At 44.9% G+C, this 24,529-nt stretch overlaps 2 protein-coding genes across 3 annotated transcripts in view; one reads left to right on the forward strand and one right to left on the reverse strand.

Moving 5' to 3' along the window:
* Window positions 1-959: 959 nt before the first annotated feature.
* Window positions 960-16,973, forward strand: cacfd1 (calcium channel flower domain containing 1). 2 transcript variants are annotated; one of them, XM_069931334.1, is made up of 5 exons: window positions 960-1,163; window positions 9,890-9,962; window positions 10,934-11,059; window positions 11,336-11,443; window positions 16,638-16,973. In XM_069931334.1, exons 1-5 carry the CDS (start codon window positions 1,025-1,027, stop codon window positions 16,732-16,734), a joined length of 543 nt encoding a protein of 180 aa, XP_069787435.1. In that variant the 5' UTR covers window positions 960-1,024; the 3' UTR covers window positions 16,735-16,973. The 2 variants fall into 2 exon arrangements, with proteins under 2 accessions (XP_069787435.1, XP_069787445.1); XM_069931344.1 differs by having other exon boundaries at window positions 16,662-16,973.
* A 4,798-nt stretch (window positions 16,974-21,771) lies between these two features.
* Window positions 21,772-24,529, reverse strand: part of slc2a6 (solute carrier family 2 member 6) — a 28,527-nt gene continuing 25,769 nt past the window's right edge. Inside the window, exons 7-10 of the mRNA XM_069931325.1 lie at window positions 23,957-24,065; window positions 23,414-23,605; window positions 23,127-23,272; window positions 21,772-22,495 (exon numbers count right to left, since the gene is read on the reverse strand). Coding sequence (XP_069787426.1) covers window positions 22,331-22,495; window positions 23,127-23,272; window positions 23,414-23,605; window positions 23,957-24,065 — 612 coding nt within the window. The 3' untranslated portion in view covers window positions 21,772-22,330. The remainder of the gene's footprint in view (window positions 22,496-23,126; window positions 23,273-23,413; window positions 23,606-23,956; window positions 24,066-24,529) is intronic.

Here is a 24,529-nt window from a genome sequence, read left to right on the forward strand (position 1 = left end):
ATAATCAAAAAGTAACTGTTTCTAAACTCCTACAATAATCAAAAAGTAACTGTTTCTAAACTCCTACAATAATCAAAAAGTAACTTTCTAAACTCCTACAATAATCAAAAAGTAACTGTTTCTAAACTCCTACAATAATCAAAAAGTAACTGTTTCTAAACTCCTACAATAATCAAAAAGTAACTGTTTCTAAACTCCTACAATAATCAAAAAGTAACTGTTTCTAAACTCCTACAATAATCAAAAAGTAACTGTTTCTAAACTCCTACAATAATCAAAAAGTAACTGTTTCTAAACTCCTACAATAATCAAAAAGTAACTTTCTAAACTCCTACAATAATCAAAAAGTAACTGTTTCTAAACTCCTACAATAATCAAAAAGTAACTGTTTCTAAACTCCTACAATAATCAAAAAGTAACTGTTTCTAAACTCCTACAATAATCAAAAAGTAACTGTTTCTAAACTCCTACAATAATCAAAAAGTAACTGTTTCTAAACTCCTACAATAATCAAAAAGTAACTGTTTCTAAACTCCTACAATAATCAAAAAGTAACTTTCTAAACTCCTACAATAATCAAAAAGTAACTGTTTCTAAACTCCTACACTAGTATATCCATGCACCCTTCTACACAGTGAATGTTATCGCCCCCCGCCCATTCTCGTCCTCTTTCCTCTACCTTTTGTCATTCATTCTCATCTTCCAGCTCCTTCTGGGGCCATCCTCTTCTCCCCACCTGTCCCCTCCCCATTCGGTTCAAGCCCGGCATAGCACAAGGTCGGCTGTTTGCACCACGATGGCTCGACGTCCATCCATTGAATCAGCAGGTGGAGGTCTAACATCAGGTCCGAAGGGGAGCAACGAGGAGGAAGCAACCAGGCGAGAAACAGGGTTGAGTTGTCCGTGACGTGATGTGGTTATGACGTCAGCGCGTTGACGTGTTAAACGTGTGACGTCAACGCCTCTGACCGACGGGACAAAGCTGTGGCCGTGGCGGGACCGCAGAGAGTCGGTCCGTGTTATCATGCTGAATTCCGAGGCAACGAGGGCGGAGGCTGAGAGCGAGAATGTGGCCGTGTCCGCTTCAGAACAGGGCGACGCGGATGGGATGACATGGTGGTATCGCTGGCTGTGCCGGTTGGCAGGTGTGCTCGGCGGAGTGTGTGAGTACTGAGCCTGGTTGGCGGCGACTGGCAGGTTGGGGATTCTCCCAGCTGAAGCGAGCCCAAAGGTCCTGGTTCCTGTCACAGTCTGGGGGAATGTGTGTGTTGGGGGGGAGATGGGGAGTGTAGGGAGGATGTGTATGTAGGGGGGGGATGGGGGCGTAGGGGGGGATGGGGGCGTAGGGGGGGGATGGGGGCGTAGGGGGGGGATGGGGGCGTAGGGGGGGGATGGGGGCGTAGGGGGGGGATGGGGGCGTAGGGGGGGGATGGGGGCGTTGGGGGGGGATGGGGGCGTAGGGGGGGGATGGGGGCGTAGGGGGGGATGGGGGCGTAGGGGGGGAATGGGGGCGTAGGGGGGGGATGGGGGCGTAGGGGGGGGATGGGGGCGTAGGGGGGGGATGGGGGCGTAGGGGGGGATGGGGGCGTAGGGGGGGGATGGGGGCGTAGGGGGGGGATGGGGGCGTAGGGGGGGATGGGGGCGTAGGGGGGGATGGGGGCGTAGGGGGGGATGGGGGCGTAGGGGGGGATGGGGGGCGTAGGGGGGGGATGGGGGCGTAGGGGGGGGATGGGGGCGTGGGGGGGGATGGGGGCGTGGGGGGGGATGGGGGCGTGGGGGGGGATGGGGGCGTGGGGGGGGATGGGGGCGTGGGGGGGGATGGGGGCGTGGGGGGGATGGGGGCGTGGGGGGGATGGGGGCGTGGGGGGGATGGGGGCGTGGGGGGGATGGGGGCGTGGGGGGGATGGGGGCGTAGGGGGGATGGGGGCGTAGGGGGGATGGGGGCGTGGGGGGATGGGGGCGTGGGGGGGATGGGGGCGTGGGGGGGATGGGGGCGTGGGGGGGATGGGGGCGTAGGGGGGGATGGGGGCGTAGGGGGGATGGGGGCGTAGGGGGGGATGGGGGCATATATGGGGGGTGTAGGGGGGATTTGTGTGTGTATGGGGGTGTAGGAGTGGGGTGGGGGGATGTAGGGGGATGTGTGTATGGGGTGCTGTAGGGGTGGGGCGAGGGAGTGCTGTGGGGGGGTGGGACGAGGGGGTGGTGTGGGGGGTGGGACGAGGGGGTGGTGTGGGGGGTGGGACGAGGGGGTGGTGTGGGGGGTGGGACGAGGGGGTGGGACGAGGGGGTGGTGTGGGGGGTGGGACGAGGGGTTGGTGTGGGGGGTGGGACGAGGGGGTGGGCGGGAGGGGGGGGTGAGACGGGGGTGTGTGTGGGGGGGGTGAGACGGGGTTGTGAGTGGGGGGGGTGAGACGGGAGTGTGAGTGGGGGGGGTGAGACGGGGGTGTGTGTGGGGGGGTGAGACGGGGGTGTGTGTGGGGGGGGTGAGACGGGCGTGTGTGGGGGGGTGAGGCGGGGGTGTGTGTGGGGGGGTGAGACGGGGGTGTGTGGGGGGGGTGAGACGGGGGTGTGTTGGGGGGGTGAGACGGGGGTGTGTGTGGGGGGGTGAGACGGGGATGTGTGTGGGGGGGGTGAGACGGGGATGTGTGGGGGGGGTGAGACGGGGATGTGTGGGGGGGGTGAGACGGGGGTGTGTGTGGGGGGTGAGACGGGGTTGTGTGTGGGGGGGGTGAGAAGGGGGTGTGTGGGGGGGGTGAGACGGGGGTGTGTGTGGGGGGGGGTGAGACGGGGGTGTGTGTGGGGGGGGTGAGACGGGGGTGTGTGTGGGGGGGGTGAGATGGGAAGTTATAGTGGTGTTATGTGTCTGGGAGTGGATTTGTGGGGGGTGGGGAGGCGTGTTGTGGGGGGTGGGGGGCGTGTTGTGGGGGGTGGGGGGGCGTGTTGTGGGGGGTGGGGAGGCGTGTTGTGGGGGGTGGGGATGTGGGGGGGTGGGGAGGCGTGTTGTGGGGGGTGGGGAGGCGTGTTGTGGGGGGTGGGGAGGCGTGTTGTGGGGGGTGGGGAGGCGTGTTGTGGGGGGTGGGGAGGCGTGTTGTGGGGGGTGGGGAGGCGTGTTGTGGGGGGTGGGGAGGCGTGTTGTGGGGGGTGGGGAGGCGTGTTGTGGGGGGTGGGGAGGCGTGTTGTGGGGGGTGGGGAGGCGTGTTGTGGGGGGTGGGGAGGCGTGTTGTGGGGGGTGGGGAGGCGTGTTGTGGGGGGTGGGGAGGCGTGTTGTGGGGGGTGGGGAGGCGTGTTGTGGGGGGTGGGGAGGCGTGTTGTGGGGGGTGGGGAGGCGTGTTGTGGGGGGTGGGGAGGCGTGTTGTGGGGGGTGGGGAGGCGTGTTGTGGGGGGTGGGGAGGCGTGTTGTGGGGGGTGGGGAGGCGTGTTGTGGGGGGTGGGGAGGCGTGTTGTGGGGGGTGGGGAGGCGTGTTGTGGGGGGTGGGGAGGCGTGTTGTGGGGGGTGGGGAGGCGTGTTGTGGGGGGTGGGGAGGCGTGTTGTGGGGGGTGGGGAGGCGTGTTGTGGGGGGTGGGGAGGCGTGTTGTGGGGGGTGGGGAGGCGTGTTGTGGGGGGTGGGGAGGCGTGTTGTGGGGGGTGGGGAGGCGTGTTGTGGGGGGTGGGGAGGCGTGTTGTGGGGGTGCTTTTTCATGACTGAGATTGATTTGATCAAGGGAACTAGTGCAGGTAAAAAGAGTTAAAGATGCAGATTATCCAGCTGAGTACTCTCAATTGGCTCCTCTGGCACACTTATTCCACTGCAATGACTGGCAGTGGAATCATGGAGGGGTATGAGTTGGGGGTAAATGATGTTGGTGGCACTTTGCCCCAGAATATGATATTTAGCCACTTTCAGGTGGCCACAATACCCCACTGTAAAGCTGCCTATTGTACTCCAAATGCAGCTGTCAGGTGGCCATTTGAAAGTGGAGAACCCGGCCAGGAGGAGCACTTAACCAACCCTCCTCCTGTAGGTTTAATCTCCAGCTTCGAGAATCCCTGTTGTACCTGAAAGCAGCAGTGGATGCCAGGGGGCGGGCTGATGATGTTGCAGTGACGTCGTCAGCCATTGACTCTGGCCTGTATTATTCTGCAGTGAACCCAAGAGATATGCTTCTTAAGGTGTCCAACTATTCTCTTTGCATTTGCTCTCAGCTCTCCCACTGAGCTCTTGTTGAGCCATGAAAGCAATCAATTAATTCACGACCACATACAAATTGTGGGGATTCACGGCACCCGCTCCATTTTACCAGTTCGCCCCATTAAAACATTCCAAATTTCACCTACTTACCCTTGGGAGTTCTTGAACTTTCAGAACTGTGTCCGCGTTTTTTTTTTAAATGTAAGGGTTGTTACGTTTGCATCAGAACAGGTCCTTCGCCCCACATGTCTGTGCCAAATATGATGGACCACCTGAGGAAGTGTCCACATCTGAATTGTCGGCTGCCCTTTTATGAATTGCAAATCAGTATGAAATTTTGCTGCTTGCTCTTGGTAGATATCCCTCCACCCCCTTCATTTTTAATACGTTTATCTATCAGCCTCTTGAACCCCACTGCTTCTACCATTACTTCTGGTAGCCCATTCCAGGCACCCATCACTCCCTGCATGAAATATTTCACCCACACACCATCCTTTAACTGCCCCCTTGCCTTAAATATGCCACCATGATGTAATTAAACACCTGGTTATTATTTCAATTATTTAGAATTATATTGTGGAAATTAGATTTTTGGTCATTTATTGTTTGATGTTTGAATGTTTCTTTGATTATGCAAACTTGAAGGTGAAAATTCCATCAATTACGAACAGTTTTTCATCCAGTAACTGTTCACCTGAGGCACTGGTAATTTCATAATCCTTCAAACACACACCCACACACACTTGGCTCCTTCCCCCAGATGGAGGGGGAAGGATATTGCGATAGGAAAGTTTCAAATATTCCACACTTGGAATTCTCCAATCTCCATTCCTGGTGTGGCTAATCACAGTTTAGAGGCAAATGGCACGTTCTGGACTTGGAGGGACTTCAGCACCTCCATCCACCCCCTCCCTCTCTTTTATCTTTTTTTTAACCCCTCAGCCCATCTTTTGACTTGAAGTATGTCAAATTGTTAGAATGCCACCTGGAAAGGTTGGATGCGAAATATCCCATTAAGATTAAAACAGGAAAGATTTCTTTCTATGCTTCAACCGGTAGCGCAACAATTAAATTGGAATACTCGTCTCAACCTTATCGTATTTGGGACCTTCAGAGCGACATTGCAAATAAATATTGAGTAAATTATTACTTGCTGCCAACATCCTCATAAACATTTCTCTCCTCCATGATCCTGATCCTGTGTTCCTTCCAGCTTCAGCCTTGACACGCTGCAAATGACATCGAAGCAGCGTGGGCAAGACTAGGCCACAGGAGCTGGCGTTCGCTCAGACGCAGCTCTCCTTCTGCCGGCACATTTTGGTGACAGAAAGGCGTCTTCTCTGTGGCCACCTGAACGTCCCAGCTGCACTCCCCCAGCCATGTCTGCCGGCACATTATCTGCGTCTGCGCACCTGAAAGCAGCTTTTGATAGCCAAACTGCTTTAGTGAAATGGTTTTGACCAGCTCTGGCAGGACTAGTAAATGGTTTTGACCTGTATTTCCCCCAAGAGCCTCCTTATATATCATAATGGGAGATATATTCAAGTCTTGACTAGATTAGAGAGGGTAGGCAGCTAAAGTTAAGAGAAAATTTGTAGCTTTATGAGTGTGTTTGCTTCCTGGGAAAAAAATTGGGGATTGTGATAGACAACTTTAAGATGAACATAAAGTTAAATTCAGATTTGCTGTATCACGTAGGAAGTTGGAGAAACATTAAATTCACTTATTACACATACCATTAGTTCAATTGACCAAAAAATGTTTTGCTGCTGATTTTAATTTGTACTCAGCATCTGATGCCTCTCATGTCAGTGTTCAACAATAATCAGCCAGCATTGATTGATTCCTGTTGCCCTGATGCCGCTTTTCCATGGACTTTTCCAATGTCCTGGTGAAACCTTTCGCCATGTTCGTCATGGACTTCATCCCTGCTGATCTTGGTGCAGTCAAAGTGCGAATACAGGAAATGTATTTTCAATAAAGTTGCACTCCATGGTTTTGCATACTTGAAGTAGACTTAAAATATGACAGGAAATCATAAAATAGTTTGTATCTATAAAACTGTACATGATAGGAATATTTTCAAGATCAGCACCCTAAAATATACCCAAAAGAGTTCAGAAAAGAAAATCTTCATTGTCCAGTGTAATCAATTACTTTAACCCCAGTGGTAAGTGACTGAAGTGAAGCTTTGAAAATATGGCACTTGAGTTATGTTACGGGCCCAGAGGACCCCAAAACCCAGCAGCAATAGAAATTCACCAAGACTTGAACAAAAGTTACTTTTAATTTTTGTTAAACATAAAAACAGAATCAAACTTTAACTTATTACTATTAACTTACCCTAACTTAACCCCCTTTCTAATTCTATGTGCACGTGTATGTAATGTGCGTAAGTTCAGAAAAGTTATTTGATTCACAGTCCAATCTCACTTCTCACTCCTCAGAGTTCACCGGTATCAGGCAATTTTTGTACTGTGCACACAATTAAAAAATTTATGAATTTTCATCAAGCTCTGGTGCTTAAATGGTTCATTTAAACCTCAGGAAGGTTCTTGTCAGTTTCAGAGAGAGATTAGTTGCTCGTTGGACACACAAACTAATTTACTTCCATCAGTCACTTCAGTATCTTGCCAAAGTAATTTGCCCCATCAAGGTTTTCCAAATAATAACCTTTTCTTCATCAGGTCACCACACAGTTCCTTTTGTTTCCCTTATTTCAGGTGAAACACTCTAGGCAGCCATTTCCTCTTGTAAGGACTACAAGGGTTTTCAACAAGCTGAACTTGGAACCAATAACCTATCTTCAAAATGGGCTTTCAACAAGCTGCCAGCTTGCCACGACTACAGAAATTCTCTCTCTCTCTCTCTCTCTTCCCCCCCCCCCCCACCCTTTTTAGAAGAGCAAACTACATCCAGACAGGTTGCCGCACCAAACCCAAATTTCTGAGTCTGTTCATCTGTTGCTTTCAAAACAATAATCTATCTATTTACACCTGCTTTTGAAATTCTTTAGCAAAATAGTCTCTGTTTTATTGTCTTTTCAAAGGCTCTCAGTACCTGCATGACTCACTTTCAGCAAACCTCTTGCATTTTAAATGAGATGTGTTTTGTGAAGTGTTTGTGTTTGTTTGTGACCTATGCTACTCCCACAATCTATCTCCTTCAAAAATACATCTATATCCAATGTAAAATATAATCCGTCACAGTTAGCAGGAGTATTCCTATGAAGTCATTGATTTCAACACTCTAATCAATACAAAAATATCTTGCACAAAAATCCTAGAAAAGATATAGGGAGGTTGTAACACTGCTAGAAAATAGATTTTGGGGAAATAGCTGAGGCACTCATCACTGTCTCATTGTCATGTGCTAACAGTCTTCTTCTAGCTATTCTTCGGTCTATGTTACATAAGCTTTGGGACAAGTAGGTCGTGCATATTTAACAAGAAGTTTTTCTATAATTCACTAGGGGTAATTGGATCCAAAAATAAACAGAGCAAAAGTAGTTGAATGTTTCCATCTAGTTAGAAAGTATTATTTTTTTTTAGTTCTGTGATCCAGCTGCAAATTAAAGATATTTAATAATTTTTTCAGATATTTAGTGCATTTGGTTGAATGTACGATGCAAAAAAAAAGTGCTATTTAATTATGTTTCAATTTTTGAGCTCCTTATTCCACCTATTCACTCCTAACATATTCTTTCACCACAAACTTGTTTAACTTTCTCTTAAAAGAAAATGAGTTAGATATTCCAAAGTCAAGGAGGCAGTTTCTTGAAGTGTAGTTACAGTTGTAATATAGGTAATGCAACAGCCAAACTGGACACAGTGGAAGTGCTGGTAATTTATTTAAAGACATTAAACATGTGAGTTATGTGGGCTGAGCACATGGGAAAACACCAGCGAAGCTACTGATTTTTAATCTCCAATTATAATGTCTATCTCAATCACCCCAAAGTTTAGAGTTCCAATTTTTTTCCACTCCAAGTAGGTATTGCTACCAATGTGGGAGAAATCATATATATTTTTGCAGGTTCTTCTCACAGCCCAATGATTGGTAAACTTCACTTCACCTCCATTATGCACATTGCCCATAAATGAACTTGAAGGATATTAACGAGAGAAAATAATGCCCAGATGGCACACAACTGTAACAAATCTCCACCAACTGCTTCTCTTTTACCTATCTTGTTATCTTTGTTTTCCACCAAGGATGTATACTTGAGCTCTTCCTTTCATTCACATACTTGCACTCAGTTGTCACTAGGATGCTGAATGCTCAAACTCTACCTCTTCCGGATCTCCTTTTTGTGGGAGGAGACAGAGTGAAGGAGTTGGCAAGATAATTTGGCGTGCTATATGTGATATCAGATGTAGTGCATTTGTCTTCCCAAAGTTGAAATTCAAATTTATTGTCCAACTACATACATAACATCACATGCAACCCTGAAATCCTGTTGCCTGTGGGCCAGGCAGAATTTCTAATTATCTTTAACTATAAACTACTCAAGAAAAAAGAAATGTGCACAAAAATTGAATTGTAAACCATCTATGCAAATACAGAAAATAAATATTCTAATAATTAATGTGCAAAATAAGAGTCCTTAAATTAATCTTTGATTGAGGCTGTGTTTAGGAGTTTGATGGTTGAGGGGTAGCAACTATTCTGGAACCTGGAACTGCGAGTCTTGTGGTACCTTGTCCTCTTTCCTGATGGCAACAGCAAGAACAGAACTTGTTCTGGGTGGTGTGGATCCTTGATGAATACTGCTGTTCTCTGATGGCAGCATTCCACATAGATGTTCTTGATGGTGGGAAGAGTTTTACCTGTGATGTACTGGGCTTTTGGCTCAGAGGTATCTGTAGAAGTTTGCAAAGATTTTCAATGACATCCTAAACCACACAAGCTCCTGAGGAATAGAGGTGTTGATATGCTTTCTGCATTAGTGTGATGGATCCAGGAAAGGATCTCCAAGACAGAGATTCCCAAGAATTTAAATTTGGTCACTCTGTCCACCTCTGATCCACCATTGGATTGTGCATTTCTGGTTTTCCCATTCGATTCCCACCTCTCATTCACTATGTGACATCTTCATTCATACCATTTCTACAAATGAAATCCATTATCATTTTAAATTGGCAGTTTGAAGACTTCTAAATTCAAATGGAATCTATTTTATTCCAACTGTTCTAAACCATGACTGATTGGGGTGAAATGGATTGTCAAAGATGATAAAAGCAGACTGGCATCTGTAAGTACTTCACCAGCTTTGAGGTCATGAAGAAAAGTCAAACTTTAAAGGTTTGTATTTTAACCAACAAAGTATTCAAACAGTATAGACACTGTTTGAATTGAGCTAATTTACAAGCACCAATCTCTATCCAACAGCATTGAGTGTGTGAAGTTGGGTTTAAAGGTAAACAGATGAGAGTAGTCAAAATCATGATTTGATGTCTTTTCTGTGCGAGTTTGCCTCAAGAGACAAATTATCTCAGTGTGGTACATGATTCAATACATATTATGGCAATCTGAGGCCTTAGGCAAAAGCTCTGTGCAGTGAGTCTTAAAACTCATCAGGAGGGGAGTATGAGAAGGATTTAAATTTGGAGATTGCGTCATCTAGAAAGTTCAATGGTGCTCTTATTCAGTTGGATGTTGCGATGGGATCTGTTGTAATTCTGTCATTCCAGTCTCTCTTTCTCCTGATTATTTTGCAGCATGTGCAATTGCTGGAGTGTGGAACTGTGTAACAATCGATCCCCTCAACATTGCAGCTGGTGTCTGGATGGTGTAAGTAACTATGCCCAGCAGGCATGCTCACTGAGGAAAGAATATCTCAAAGTCTTTCTTTTGGAAGTGAGTTTGTGTGTATGTTTAAGCATGTTTAACTCCCCTGCCAGAAACTGACTATCAGATTGGTCAAATTATTTTATTTGCTACTCAATTTAATGAAAAGATCAACCTAAGTACAAAACAAAACAAAATTGAAGGATCCCTAGTTTCTGCATCACCAATTGGGTCATTTTGGTTGAACAACTCCCACCCTCCCTGCAGTGTCCTCATATGATAAATCTAGTGACTTCTCAAATTCTTATTCCTCCTCTTCCCATCCCAAGCTTTATCCCCTGGTAATTTGTTGCATGTGATTTTTTTTTTTAATGCATAAGAAATTAACTGGTGACTTTTAAGGTCTATTTCATATGTTGCAGAAAATAGCATTATCTTTATAATAGTTGTGTGTGTTTTGTTTGAGTTCTATGCCCCTTTTCCACTAAGGAACTTTGTATGTAACATATAGTTTTGAACTTTGAGAGCATGTTGCCCTGAGCACCTTAGCTTGTGTTCACCATCAAGGTTAAGATGATGTGTTGCAGCATTATTGATATTACTTGCATTGGAAATCTGTTATTTTTAAATATACAAGATATGTAGAGGAAGGAGTTTTACACTTATTTCCTGAATTAAATAGAAACCACCTCTCATCCGACATACCTGTATTACATTCGACTTAGTATTTCCCAAACTTAAGTTCTACCGTTATTATATCCTTATGTTCCTTCTTCATTGTGTGTCTGTGTCTGTGTACGCACGTGTATGTGTAGCTTCTCCATCCTAGCATCTGGGGATCTTCTTTTATTTTGTACATTCTAACTATTAAGACAGTCTTTAATGATGATCGAAAACATATTTTCATTGTGATTTACAAGATATCTTGTATCTGTTTTGTGCTGTAAAGTTGCCATTTATCTTTTGATATGCAGGCTGAATGCATTTGTCCTTTTCCTCTGTGAAGCTCCATTCTGCTGCCAGTTTATAGAATTTGCAAATGCAGTGTCTGCAAGAGCTGATAAGCTCCGCCACTGGCAGAAGGCAGTCTTCTATTGTGGGTAAGTGTAGTGTCAAAGGGCTACGTGATGGAATCCTTGAGGAGGGTCATTGACCACTGAGAGAAATTTGCAGCTGACTCGTAGAGATGATGAATGGAAGCCTAGGAGAAATTTCTCCAGTTGCTGCCGACCTCCTGAGTGTTTCTAAAACTTTCTTATTTTATTTCAGATTTCCAATTTCTGCAGGTTTCCCCCCACAATTTGATTGAAAGATTTCCCAATCCTGGTACCAGTTTCCAGAGTGTTAAGTATTTTTTGTCTTCCTCTACCCCTTAGGATGGCAATGTTCCCTGTTTTCCTGCGCTTTTCATTCACTACGCTGTTTGGGAATGGAATTGCTTTTGCTTCAGGTGTGCTTTATGGACTTGCATCACTTGGCAAAAAGTGAGTTTTCACTAATTCGCAATGTGTGTTGATTGGGTCCCTTGAGGGCAGATTGGAAATAAGGATGGCAGATTATTGACCAACCGTAATCCTAAAAGGACTTGGCGCAGTTCCATGCCTGCTGTTTTTTCTTAAAACAAAATAGAAAGAATGATGGATGGATGCCTGCTAAGATTGAGTGTTGCTGTATTTCTCTGAATACCTCAACGATTCAGTGATCTATGTACAAAACATGATAGAATAAAAACCAAATAACTGGTCAGACTATTCAACTTGGTCCAAAATACAGCAAAGTTGCTTGGCAAAGATTACTTCTCCAGCAAAATGCAGTGAGAAGACATCAGAATCAGAATTTGCATTATATATGTGTTTGAAGTCATTCACAGCAACAAAGTTTTACTTCAAATTCTTTCAAGAATATCCTTCTCATATACAATGGTTTTGCTGCTCAGCAATAAGTTGAACTTGATCCTTAATGGGTTACTTACATTGACAACAGGAATGCACTGCTAATTTTTTAGATGCCGGAGCTGACAAAATGCCTGCCATTTCCTATATCCTCTCTCTCAATATACATGAAATGAGTAGGTACACAAAATCGATGTAAATAAAGAGAGATATGATGGGTAATGTCAAGCTCTAAACCAAGATGAAAGAAATATATGAATTCCAGAACTCCACAGAAATATAGTGATAGTTAAGACATAAACAAGATTATAACCGATCACTACATTTCAATCTGGTACAGTAGAACATATAATACATAATTTAATAAAATATGACACAGTATTGCACAGTTGCACTCCCTAATTATCTGCAGAGATCTAGTACATTAATTCCAGTGAGGAAAGGATTGTGTGTGTAATCCCCAAAATGTGTTGTGTCACTGGCCCTTGGTTTCTCAGGTCCCTCCCTTGTTTCTCTCTTTAAAATGCCATCTTGCTTTCTCTACATACCTTGAGCTTGTCCTATCTCTCCACATCATTTGTTTTTCTCTCTCACTATGTTTCTCTGTCCTGGTCATTCTTTCTCTCTATGGGCATTGCCTCTTGGAACTCTGTTTCGTTTTGTTCTTTCCTCTTGGCTTCCTGTCATTTTCTTCCTCCACCCAAGCCCTCAGGTCACAACTCTCATTGTTCCTATTCCATGTCTCTCACTTTTTTTCCTACTTCTCTTGCATTTATCTAGGCTGTGTTTCCCTCCAACCTGGATTTGTCCCTCTCTCACTAGGACATCATTTTGTTCATTCTTCTCTCTCCTCCTCATGCTCCACGTCATCCCACTAACTGATATGCATCTCTCTAGAAATCCTATCTATCCTGGGGGGGGGGGTGTGTGTTTGTGTGTGTGTGTCTCACTCTCTCTCTCTCCCTTTCTCGGGGTGTCTCTCCCTTTCTCGGGGTGTCTCTCCCTCTCTCGGGGGGTCTCCCTCCCTCTCTCGGGGGGCCTCCCTCTCTCGGGGGGTCTCCCTCCCTCTCTCGGGGGGTCTCCCTCCCTCTCTCGGGGGGTCTCCCTCCCTCTCTCGGGGGGTCTCCCTCCCTCTCTCGGGGGGTCTCCCTCCCTCTCTCGGGGGGTCTCCCTCCCTCTCTCGGGGGGTCTCCCTCCCTCTCTCGGGGGGTCTCCCTCCCTCTCTCGGGGGGTCTCCCTCCCTCTCTCGGGGGGTCTCCCTCCCTCTCTCGGGGGGTCTCCCTCCCTCTCTCGGGGGGTCTCCCTCCCTCTCTCGGGGGGTCTCCCTCCCTCTCTCGGGGGGTCTCCCTCCCTCTCTCGGGGTCTCTCCCTCCCTCTCTCGGGGTCTCTCCCTCCCTCTCTCGGGGTCTCTCCCTCCCTCTCTCGGGGTCTCTCCCTCCCTCTCTCGGGGTCTCTCCCTCCCTCTCTCGGGGTCTCTCCCTCCCTCTCTCGGGGTCTCTCCCTCCCTCTCTCGGGGTCTCTCCCTCCCTCTCTCGGGGTCTCTCCCTCCCTCTCTCGGGGTCTCTCCCTCCCTCTCTCGGGGTCTCTCCCTCCCTCTCTCGGGGTCTCTCCCTCCCTCTCTCGGGGTCTCTCCCTCCCTCTCTCGGGGTCTCTCCCTCCCTCTCTCGGGGTCTCTCCCTCCCTCTCTCGGGGTCTCTCCCTCCCTCTCTCGGGGTCTCTCCCTCCCTCTCTCGGGGTCTCTCCCTCCCTCTCTCGGGGTCTCTCCCTCCCTCTCTCGGGGTCTCTCCCTCCCTCTCTCGGGGTCTCTCCCTCCCTCTCTCGGGGTCTCTCCCTCCCTCTCTCGGGGTCTCTCCCTCCCTCTCTCGGGGTCTCTCCCTCCCTCTCTCGGGGTCTCTCCCTCCCTCTCTCGGGGTCTCTCCCTCCCTCTCTCGGGGTCTCTCCCTCCCTCTCTCGGGGTCTCTCCCTCCCTCTCTCGGGGTCTCTCCCTCCCTCTCTCGGGGTCTCTCCCTCCCTCTCTCGGGGTCTCTCCCTCCCTCTCTCGGGGTCTCTCCCTCCCTCTCTCGGGGTCTCTCCCTCCCTCTCTCGGGGTCTCTCCCTCCCTCTCTCGGGGTCTCTCCCTCCCTCTCTCGGGGTCTCTCCCTCCCTCTCTCGGGGTCTCTCCCTCCCTCTCTCGGGGTCTCTCCCTCCCTCTCTCGGGGTCTCTCCCTCCCTCTCTCGGGGTCTCTCCCTCCCTCTCTCGGGGTCTCTCCCTCCCTCTCTCGGGGTCTCTCCCTCCCTCTCTCGGGGTCTCTCCCTCCCTCTCTCGGGGTCTCTCCCTCCCTCTCTCGGGGTCTCTCCCTCCCTCTCTCGGGGTCTCTCCCTCCCTCTCTCGGGGTCTCTCCCTCCCTCTCTCGGGGTCTCTCCCTCCCTCTCTCGGGGTCTCTCCCTCCCTCTCTCGGGGTCTCTCCCTCCCTCTCTCGGGGTCTCTCCCTCCCTCTCTCGGGGTCTCTCCCTCCCTCTCTCGGGGTCTCTCCCTCCCTCTCTCGGGGTCTCTCCCTCCCTCTCTCGGGGTCTCTCCCTCCCTCTCTCGGGGTCTCTCCCTCCCTCTCTCGGGGTCTCTCCCTCCCTCTCTCGGGGTCTCTCCCTCCCTCTCTCGGGGTCTCTCCCTCCCTCTCTCGGGGTCTCTCCCTCCCTCTCTCGGGGTCTCTCCCTCCCTCTCTCGGGGTCTCTCCCTCCCTCTCTCGGGGTGTCTCTCTCCCACTATCCCAGGTCTCTTTCTCTCCTGGGTCTCATTATCACTCAGAACTTTCTCTTCCAGGTCTTTTTTCTATCTCCCTTTTGACCCTGGATCTATCTCCCAGGTTTATGCCATGCTCTTGCTCTCTCACACCTCCCCCCTCCTCGTGTCTCTCAATTTTGACTCTGTATTCTGAGTCTCTATCCCATGCTTCTATCTATCCACACTTCTCTCTCTCTCTCCCCTGCCCCCCCCCCTCTCTATCCAGTGCCTTTCTTTATTCCCCCTTCCATCCTGTGACTCTCCCTTTTTCCTAGGTCTTTCTCCCTTAATTCACCAGTACAACTTTGATCCCAGCCAAAGGCCCCTCCTCATGGACAACTGCTGAGAAATAAAAAAAATATAATTTCTACTTGAGGGCTAATTTTGAATGGAATACTGTCATTAGTTCGATCCATTCTGTAAGTAATGAGCACAGCTGAATTAATAGGTGGGCAAGAAGAGATATTGGAGCCTCTGCTGCCTGGATCTTACCGTGCAGTCCCAACCAGATGGCAACATCCCACTCTGTAAATATCACGGGATTTAGCAGGACTGCAGTGTCTTCACTCACGCTTGTTGGTGCACGGGCAGTAGAGAGTATCTGTCAATCATTCCCTCAACTTGTAGTCTGGCCTCGTCACCATTCCTAATTCACTAATACCAAATGGAAAGTTGGGGAGCAGACTTAAATTTTAAAACTTGTTGGGAGAGGAATATTTTCTCAAATCTACAATCACATCTCACCCATTCGTGGAGAAGTTGATCCTTTTTTTAACAGAGATGCTGGAGTGGCACTCTAGTGAGCTCTGGCAGCACTGCACCCCAGGTTAACAATCAAAATCTTTAGATTGTTTCCCTTATGACCAATTGCACCTGAGGATTTTACTGATATGAAGGATTGGAATTAATTATATTCATGTCTGTAATGTGAATGCTTCTTCTTGCTGCATTTTTTGGAAGTACCCTTTTTCAAGAGGCTTTAAAAAAAATTTTTTTTAAATGTTAATCATGGGAACTGTGAATTAGTAGTAATTCAAGTATTGAATTATTTAAATAGTCACTGTAGCCTGTTTTGAATAGTTTTCTCTGCTGTCAGCACAGTTTCACTCCAATTATAGCTGACCTTGCCACTATATTGATAGTCAAGTTTATCTGAAAATCCATGCAAATGTGCGCAGGTTTGTATTCCATTTATAATAGGGCAGTATTGTTTGCAAGTAGCCTGTGGAATCTCTTATCTGCATTACTTTGACTTAATCATTGAAAATGGCTGTGAATGGTATTAAAGAAAATAAAATTTTAGCTGTAGGCATTCTGGCTTGGATCCATTGAATCTCCTTTGGTTATATTGGGATCAAAGTCACTGGAAGCCTTTGAGTTAGGATGCCATACATGCTCTGTGGTTAATAAGGGATTACTTAAAGTGGTTTGTGAATGGGGGTTGAAAAAAAGAGGTTGAGAACCACTAGCCTAGGAAGATATGAAGCATTTGTGGCACGGTGATTTACCTGAGTGGTTTAAGGCATGAGGTACTTCATTATGTATAGGGTCCGTCAAATTTGGACAAGGGCTTATTCTTGGAGCAGGAAAGGTCAAGGTGTTTTAATAGAAGAGTTCAAAATTATGCAGGCTTCTAATAGAATAAATAAGGCAGATCTGTTTCCAGTTGCAAAAGGATTATGACCCAGAAGGCCTTTCATGATGGGTAAATTAATCAGAAGTGAGATGAGAGGAAAAAATGTTTTGTTGCAAGAATTGGTGAAGATGTGGAATAAACTACCTGAGGTTGGATACAGATTCAGTCATTGGATTTAAAAGGGAATTGGAGAAATATATGAAGGAGAGAAATTATTTTCAAGAACAGGATCTGGTGAGAAAGGCAATAAAAGTGGGAAAATGGCTAATTTTCATGATACTCTTTTTAGAATGTTTTTCTAATGGTACCTCCCTCTCATTCTTCACACCCCCACCCCTTAATCCCACTCATCTTTCCTTCCCCCCCCCCCCCCACCAAAACCAAACATGAAGGGGTGATGCAATTTCGTACGCCAGGCTCAAAGACAGAAAAATGGCTGATGATGAAAAGTTGGCGGGAACACTCCCCAATGAGGTGGCAATGCAGTAAAAAACACCAACTTATTTTACCTCGTGGAGATCAACAAAGTGACAGAACTTTATATTTATATGCATAAAATTTGTACGCTGCAAAGAGGGTCAGCACCCATGAGCTCTCTTGGTTTGATGTGCAATTGATACTTCAAAAGATAAAATCTTTTAGGTCTTTTTAAAGATATTTTTATACTTTTGCTGCATTTATGGAGTTTTGGTTTTCAAACTTCATTTAAACCAGTTACTGACTCTAAATCATAGGAGTTTGATGGATTGTTGCATTGTATTGATGTGATTCCAATTCAAATTGTGTTAACTGTGTCTAGATATTATATCTGAGTGCAGTTCAGCATTTGGATCACTGCTCAAAAATACTTTGTTTCTTAAAGCACAGTTTAATATGAAATCTACATTTGCTCTTTTAATCTAGGGTTTTTTTAAACTGTTCCTTGTCAGAATTATTACTACACTGGATTACTTTCTGTATATCGTCATCAACTATATTTTATAAAGTTGAATTTACTCATACCTCAGTATAAACACAGTAATTGATCCAATTTCCCTCATTTAGAATTTGCCTCTTCTGTGGTGAATTTGGCAACAGTGGAAATAGTTGCACAATATTCCATGCATCTGTCTTCCTCTCTTTTCCCCCCCGCCCCCTCGCTTTTTCCAGTATATTTTAGATTACTGGTGCAACCTCTTACACTTCTATGAAGTTAGCTGGTTTCATCTTTACTAGTTTCCATCCTGCTCTCCTTTTCATATTCCATCCCTTGAGTTGTTTATTTCTCTTCAGGAGTTGGTTGAGAAACTAATATTTATTACATTTCTGAAGCAAGGGCATTGATCAAGTGCTTCCTGACCTGCAAAATATTCCCAACATTTTCTGTTTGTTTCTGTAGTATTTAATGTTTGAATGATGTTAATGGTCTTCAGAGAAAATATCATCTTCCTGGTCTTGTGACTTGCAGAAGTTTATAGGTAGATCCTACTCAGACTTTATAAAGATCACTTGTAATTCACAGTTAAATAGGATAGTCAATGCTTTGTCAAAATCTTCATTTGATTCGGGAAATCTCCCTCAACACTAATGACCATATATCTCTAATCCTCTACGTGCTTTAATATTATCTGAAGAATCGTTGGATTGTAGAGTACAGGAAAAGGAGATGAGCAAAAATGACCTTTTGAAAGCTGAGTAAATTCATGTAGGCAAAGCAAAAGAATTATTAATCAGCGGAGGATATGATGGCTGTGATGTTCTCCATAGTACAATAACTGCTGTTATTTTTAGGACAGTGGCCAATTAAGTGAAGAATAGGGGTTAGTAGTAGATGTACAGGATTGTTACAGGCCCTTCCAGTCCATGACCCTGTGCCACCCAAATACCCGAATTAACCAACAAACCCTATACAGTTTTGAAAGGTGGGAGGAAACCCATACAGATACAGGGGGAACCTGACAGAAAGAGAATTGTGAATTTCTGTTTCATTTGTCTTGTACATCTAGATCATCATGTTTTAAACAATTTTACCTGGACAAGTTGAAGCTTGAGAGAAGCTCAGTGTAGAATAGCACAGATTTTAAGTGAATTATTTTCCATTACACAACTGACAAAAAGAATTGTCCAACATTCAGTGACTTTGTTCTACATGGTAATCTGTTTCTGCACAAGATAGCAATAGTTTAAGGCTCACCACTACATGTCAGCACCACCCCTCATCTTTTCATTTGTATCTGAACTGTAGACTTTTTACCTTGACCATAACTGGGAATAAACATCACTGTCAGTTTTGTGAAGATCTTTGTCCTATTGTCAAAATCTCGTGGGTTTAATAAATAATTCTAGAATTACTGGGAGTCATCTGTCATGTTCTCTTTCACAAGGTTAGAAAGAGAAACCATTTTTTTCCAAAAATAAAGGTAAAACCTTAACGGACAGCATCCTGATGAATCAATGCTATACTGTCATGAGTTTCCATTCTTTATTTTGTGCTATGGACTTCAACATTACACATGGTCCTTCAACTCAAGCCTTGGTTTTAAACAGACTTACCACTGTCTCTTTTATTTATTATTCCATGCCTTTTTTGAGATGAATCTGCATACTGATTGCTGCTTTTGTTTTGAAGTTCTTTAAGAGTTTAAGCCTTAAAGATCCTAGCCTCACTGAGAATTATTGCACACACTAGGAGTCAATGAAAAATGTCAGATTGAGTTGGGACATCTCTAACTGATATATTGTTATACCATTAATCACTGCTAATTTCAACCTTCAGTTTTTAGTGCAACTTTTTATTCTTGGCTTTGCCATTGAGATTATCAGAAGAGGCTATAACTTGTGAATTGGTGCTAACTTTACACCAGGCTTGATCCAAATGGTACAAGGTTATATCTATGGTTGTAGCCAAATAGAATGATGATACATGATATCTGGTTCCTAAATGAATGTTTCACCTCCCCAACACTACAAATATTCCTTTCAGAGGGGAACAGGTACCTTTTTAAAGGTGATCCATTCTCAAGCGCATTTTGACCATAGGATCTAGGATCAGTGGTCGCTCGGCAAACTTGCTCAACGAACTCACCCTTCCCTACCTTACACCCACAATCCTCTATTTTACTTGTATCCATGTACTGATCTGAGATTCTTTTAAAAGTTTCTCTTGTACCAGTCTTCACCATCATGTCTGCTCTGCCATTCCATCACAAACTGATCTATTCTCCCACTTAGCCCCACTCTGCCTTTTGCCCATAACTTTTGATGCCTTTCAATCCCTGCCTTAAATACACCTAATGAACTGGCTTCCACAGGCACTCATTGTAGAAAATTCGAGAGGTTCCCCACTCTCTGGCTAAAGAAATTGCTCTGCATCTTTGTTTTCAATGGGTACCCTTCCATCCTGAAATTGTGTCCTCTTGTTCTGGACTCTCCTACCATGGGAAACAACCTTGCCATATTTACTCTGTTCAGGCCTCTCAACATTTAAAATGCTTCAATGATGTCTCCCAAGGAATACAGTCCAAGAGTCATCAAATATTACTCGTGTACTAATCCCTTCATTCCAGGAATAATTCTTGTGAATCTTCTCTGAATACTCTCCAATGCCACCACATCCTTAAATAAGGAGCCCAAAACAGTACCCTGTACTCCAAGCAAAGCTTCACCAGTACCTTATAAAGCCTCAATATCACATGCCTGCTCTTGTATTTTAATTCCTCTTGATATAAATGCCAGCGTTGCAGTTTCTTCTCACTTGGAAAAGTACCAGGGGTTGTAGGTCAATTGGGTGGCTTGGGCTCCTGGGCTGAAATGGCCTGATATCATGCTGTGTGTCTAAAAATTTTTTTAAATTAAATTAAAGAGACCTAATATACAGAGGATTTACAGAAGCATTGGCCTGAGGGCTATTGGCAAAGAGCTGTTGCTGAGAACTGTTGGCATTCACATTATGATCCAATAGTCAATGTGGTTCTTCTGAGGTAAGGTCTTCTTAGTTATGCTGTGAATATAGGTACCTCTGCGCAAATTCCCAGGGACCAATTATAAAGGTTGTTGAGTGTTGGCCAGAATTCTTTTACTTGGTTCCACAGAACATTACAGGACAATATAGGCTCTTCAGCTCATGATGTTGTACCGACCAATAGAAACTTACTCAACAATCTCACCCTTCCCTACCTTACACCCATAATCCTCTATTTTACTTGTATCCATGTAACTATCTGAAATTCTTTTAAAAGTTTCTCTTGTACCAGTCTTCACCACCATGGCAACAGATTCCAATTGCCCACTACTCTCTTTTAATTTTTTTTTACGCCTGACATCTCCCCTAAACCCTCCCCATCCTGCACAGACATTCTCTCCCCGGGACAAGGGTGCTGACTGGCCACACCTCCCACAATCCTGCAGATTCCACCAAGCCGCCTCTTGTGCTTCTTCACCCCCAAAGAGAAAAGCTCCGGCCCTGCCAATCCTGCCCTACAAGATGCGCTCTTCAATCCAGGCCACATCCCAGCCTTTAAAGAGTGGAGAGATAAATGTTGACCTGACAGGTTTTCTGACACATGGCTCAGATTTGGTCAGATCTGGCTCTGAAGCTGATTATAAATTGTTGCACATTTTACTGTTTTGGGTTGTATTGATAATTATTAATTCTGTATATGTCTATTTAAATACAATGAATATTTTGTATATTTTGTCCATTTCTGACCAGTTACTGTGAAATAAAAAGTTTTACTGCCCTATTATCTTGTTAAAGTCATTGTCATACAGCACAGAAATGGACCCTTCAGCCTATCAAATCCATAGGAATCAAGTGTACTAATTGGCTTTTATGCCATTGTGTTTTGGGTGCTCAAATATGTTCTGAGAGTACCTGCCACTTCACCAGTGCATCTCTCTGCCAGGGAAATCAAATCCAGTTTATGTGGTCTCATCACTATTGAAACGCTCCATCCAAAGCGTTAGTTTTTTAAAAAAATAATAATCTGCAACTCTCCAGTGTAATCTGTCCAGTAAACACAACTGTGCACAATGTTCTTTTTTCCATTTGGTTATTAGAAACATAGAAGATAGGAGCAAGAGTAGGTCATTCGACCCTTCGAGCCTGCTCCTCCATTCATTGAGATCATGGCTGATCTTAAAGTTCAGTACCCCGTCCCCGCCTTCTCTCCGTAACCTTTAATACCCTTATACTGAAGAAATAGATCTAATTCCCTCTTAAATATATTTAATGAACCTGCCTCCACTGCCCTCTGTGGCAATGAATTCCACAGATTCACCACCCTCTGGGTAAAGAAATTCCTCATCTCGGTCCTAAATGGTTTGCCTATTATCCTCAAACCATGGCCCCGGGTTCTGGATTTTCCCATTGAAGGACATTATCCTGTACACTTTGAAATTTGGTTTCAGCATCTTAGAAACTCAAGTTTTTTTTTAAAATCAACTTTGCATTATTGCAAAAGATTTGCTGTATGTCATTGTATTGCAACTGTTGGACTCCATCCACCAATACCTGATGATTCTGTGCATTAAATAATGAGGTTTCCATTTACTTTATCCAGATGCTTCATTAATCAATGATTCATTATATTACAAACAATATTTACAGTGTAAATATATTTTCTTATTTACATGCCATTTGTAAATTAATTTGGCTGGATATGTCTAAATACTCATAGTGGTGAGTCTTTGGTCTGATGATGGAGTATTGGAGAAAAGTTCATTCAAATCCTCATTCTTCTTCCCTTTCGGGGCTGTGGACTTTTAATAGAATATACCTCACACCACCTTCATTAGAAGTGTTTGATGGAATAAGCATAGAGAATGTGTTGCACTTTATTTAACCAATACGCTAGGAGTGTTTGGTGGAATGTGGTAGAGGGGTTTTTGCCCTGTATCTAACCTGCACTGCACCAGCCCTGAGAGGGATGGATAGAGGTATGTGAGGAGGAGCTTCCCCCTTCCCATCCTTTGGACAAAAGCAGTGGTGAAGAAAAGTCTAAAAATGGTTTCAGAAGTTCAGTGTTAAACTGCCCTCAGGAGCTGATGGAAGATGAGGAGTTTATTATAGAGTGCTTCTAACTTCCAGTTCTCTGAAGGTTCAACATTAACTGTTGTTATCATCACGGGGGATCCTCACATTCTGGAACTCACTTTCAATTTCCTCCAAAGATTTTCCTTTGGTTTCAGGAATGCAGACAGCAGTAAATATTATACACAGGATGGTTATCGCACAGAAAAAAAAGAAGGGCACGGCAAGTCCAAAGGTATCCTGGAAAAGAAAGTTTTTAAGCTATTTAAACAAAAACCATCCGCTGAATGTGTAGACTCATTTGAAAGTAGCTCAAACTTTTACCCAGGCTAAAATGTTAAATTATGGGAAAGGAAGAGAAGTGTGGGAGTTTTTTGGTGGTATTGCTATTGACTGCCATATTTGATATTACAATGGATTGTATGGAAAGTTCTTTCAAACAATGTATTTTTTTTTAACAGAGACACATAAGGGACTCTGCTGGAATGTGGAGCAGAAAAAAAAAGTATTGGAAGAATTCAGTAGGTTGAACAGCAATGTCAGAACCCTGCCTCAAGGCTGTGTGTGTGGGGAGATGGTCAGTATAGTGATGTGAGTATTCCTTTGGCTGGCATATCCAGACCAAGGTAAGAGAATGGCCATTCAGGACTGGGAGGAGAAAATATTTCCTCATCTAACAGCTAATGAATGTTTTGCATTCACTTCCTTGAAGGGTTGTGAAGCTCAGTCACTGACAGATGGGTAGAATTTTTGGATTTTCAAAGGATCAAAGAATATGGAGGGTTTTTTTTAACCATTTCCAAGAGATGAAACAAATCCTGGAGGTACAAGAGAAGATGAATTCAATCTAGCTACATTAAAGTAAACTAACCTTCACTTTCAGGAAGTTCTCTATAAGGATGAATGCTGTGATCCAACTGACAATGACGCAGAGTCCCGACACCAAACCCCGGACTTTAAGTGGAAGGATCTCTGACATCAAAAGCCAAGTGATTGGTCCCCAGCCCAGGGCATAGCCTGTGTACAGGACAAAAGGCAAAATTCACATTCTGCCAACTAGCAAAGGAGGCTTCTTCTCATCATGTGGGAAATGAGGTCAAACAATAAAGCAAAAGGTACATATAAAGTCCCTAACAAAATACTTTCAGCAGGACTTACCAAATATATAAGCTATTATACTGATGAGAGGTATGAAGCTTAGCCATTTTGCTATTTGTTGTTGAGGTCTATGCTTGAAGGTTAGGAGGTCACTATCGACAATGTCACTGTTGTGAATGCTTGTATTATTTTTAATCTCATCCAGTCTGATGTAGACTCCAAGAACCAATGTAGAGAGAAACATAATTATACCTTTAGGTAAGGAGAAAGAAAAAATGAACTTCCTTGATATTTACAATGACAAAATGAAATATGCTTCATAGCTTTTGTATCCTGTCCCAAACCAACTATTCTCTGAAATAACCTAAAGCCATTCTAGTTGTATCAAACTATCAATAACCCCTCACTCTTACCTCAGGATGTTCAAAAAAATTTTATAGATGAGCAGCATGCTAACAAGCCCATTCAACCCCCCCACCCAACCCCCAGTTCGTTTTCTTGTATCTGCCATCCTTGTTCTAATTCCACCCCACAGCATCTGCTCATGGGGCTATAAAAGAAGCCTAAAAAACTTCACTTTGAAACTTTCTTATTCCATTCTACCTGATGCAAAGAGAAGTTTCCGCCTCCCGGCTTTGTCTATTACCCAGGCTGCAATGGACACGGACACCAAACGAGCGACTCCAACCAGCACTGCATCGTATGAACCTGACTGACAGAAAACACTTCCATCAGTGTGCAGAACAGAACATGAGGGAGAGGGGGAAAGAGAAGGGAGGTAGAATAAATGGGAAGGACCTTTTACTCATAGCTGAGGGTAAAAATCTAGTCATTGACAAAGGTTGTTGAATAGAAGAACAGAATTTCTGCCAGGGTGGGTAAGAATCTGAAGCATTGCTATAGGCAGAAAATCATCACATTTACATTCTATCCTTGTATTTCACAAGAAAAAGTCCTGATCACACGTTGGTGTTCAAATTCCAATTTCCTTTTCACAAACATTCCCTCTTTCCCTCTCTGTGAAATGAAATGTACGTGTCTTCTCATTTTCCAGTTCTGATGAAGAATCCTTGACCTTGAAATAAAGCTCCGTTTCTCATCCCATGAACTCTGTTTGACCTGCTGAGTGTTTTCACTATATTCTGGTTTTGGTTCAGATTTCTGACATCTGCAGTC

The sequence above is a fragment of the Narcine bancroftii genome, chromosome 1, assembly GCF_036971445.1.
Source record: "Narcine bancroftii isolate sNarBan1 chromosome 1, sNarBan1.hap1, whole genome shotgun sequence".
NCBI lineage: Eukaryota > Metazoa > Chordata > Chondrichthyes > Torpediniformes > Narcinidae > Narcine > Narcine bancroftii.

What these genes read in the sequence shown, in the direction of transcription:
- cacfd1 (XM_069931334.1), top strand. Translation starts at nt 1,025, where the DNA reads ATGCTGAATTCCGAGGCAACGAGGGCGGAGGCTGAGAGCGAGAATGTG. An exon ending in GCAGCTGGTGTCTGGATGGT is followed by an intron (nt 9,963 to 10,933) that starts GTAAGTAACTAT and finishes TTTGATATGCAG; the next exon opens with GCTGAATGCATTTGTCCTTT. An exon ending in AAGGCAGTCTTCTATTGTGG is followed by an intron (nt 11,060 to 11,335) that starts GTAAGTGTAGTG and finishes TCTACCCCTTAG; the next exon opens with GATGGCAATGTTCCCTGTTT.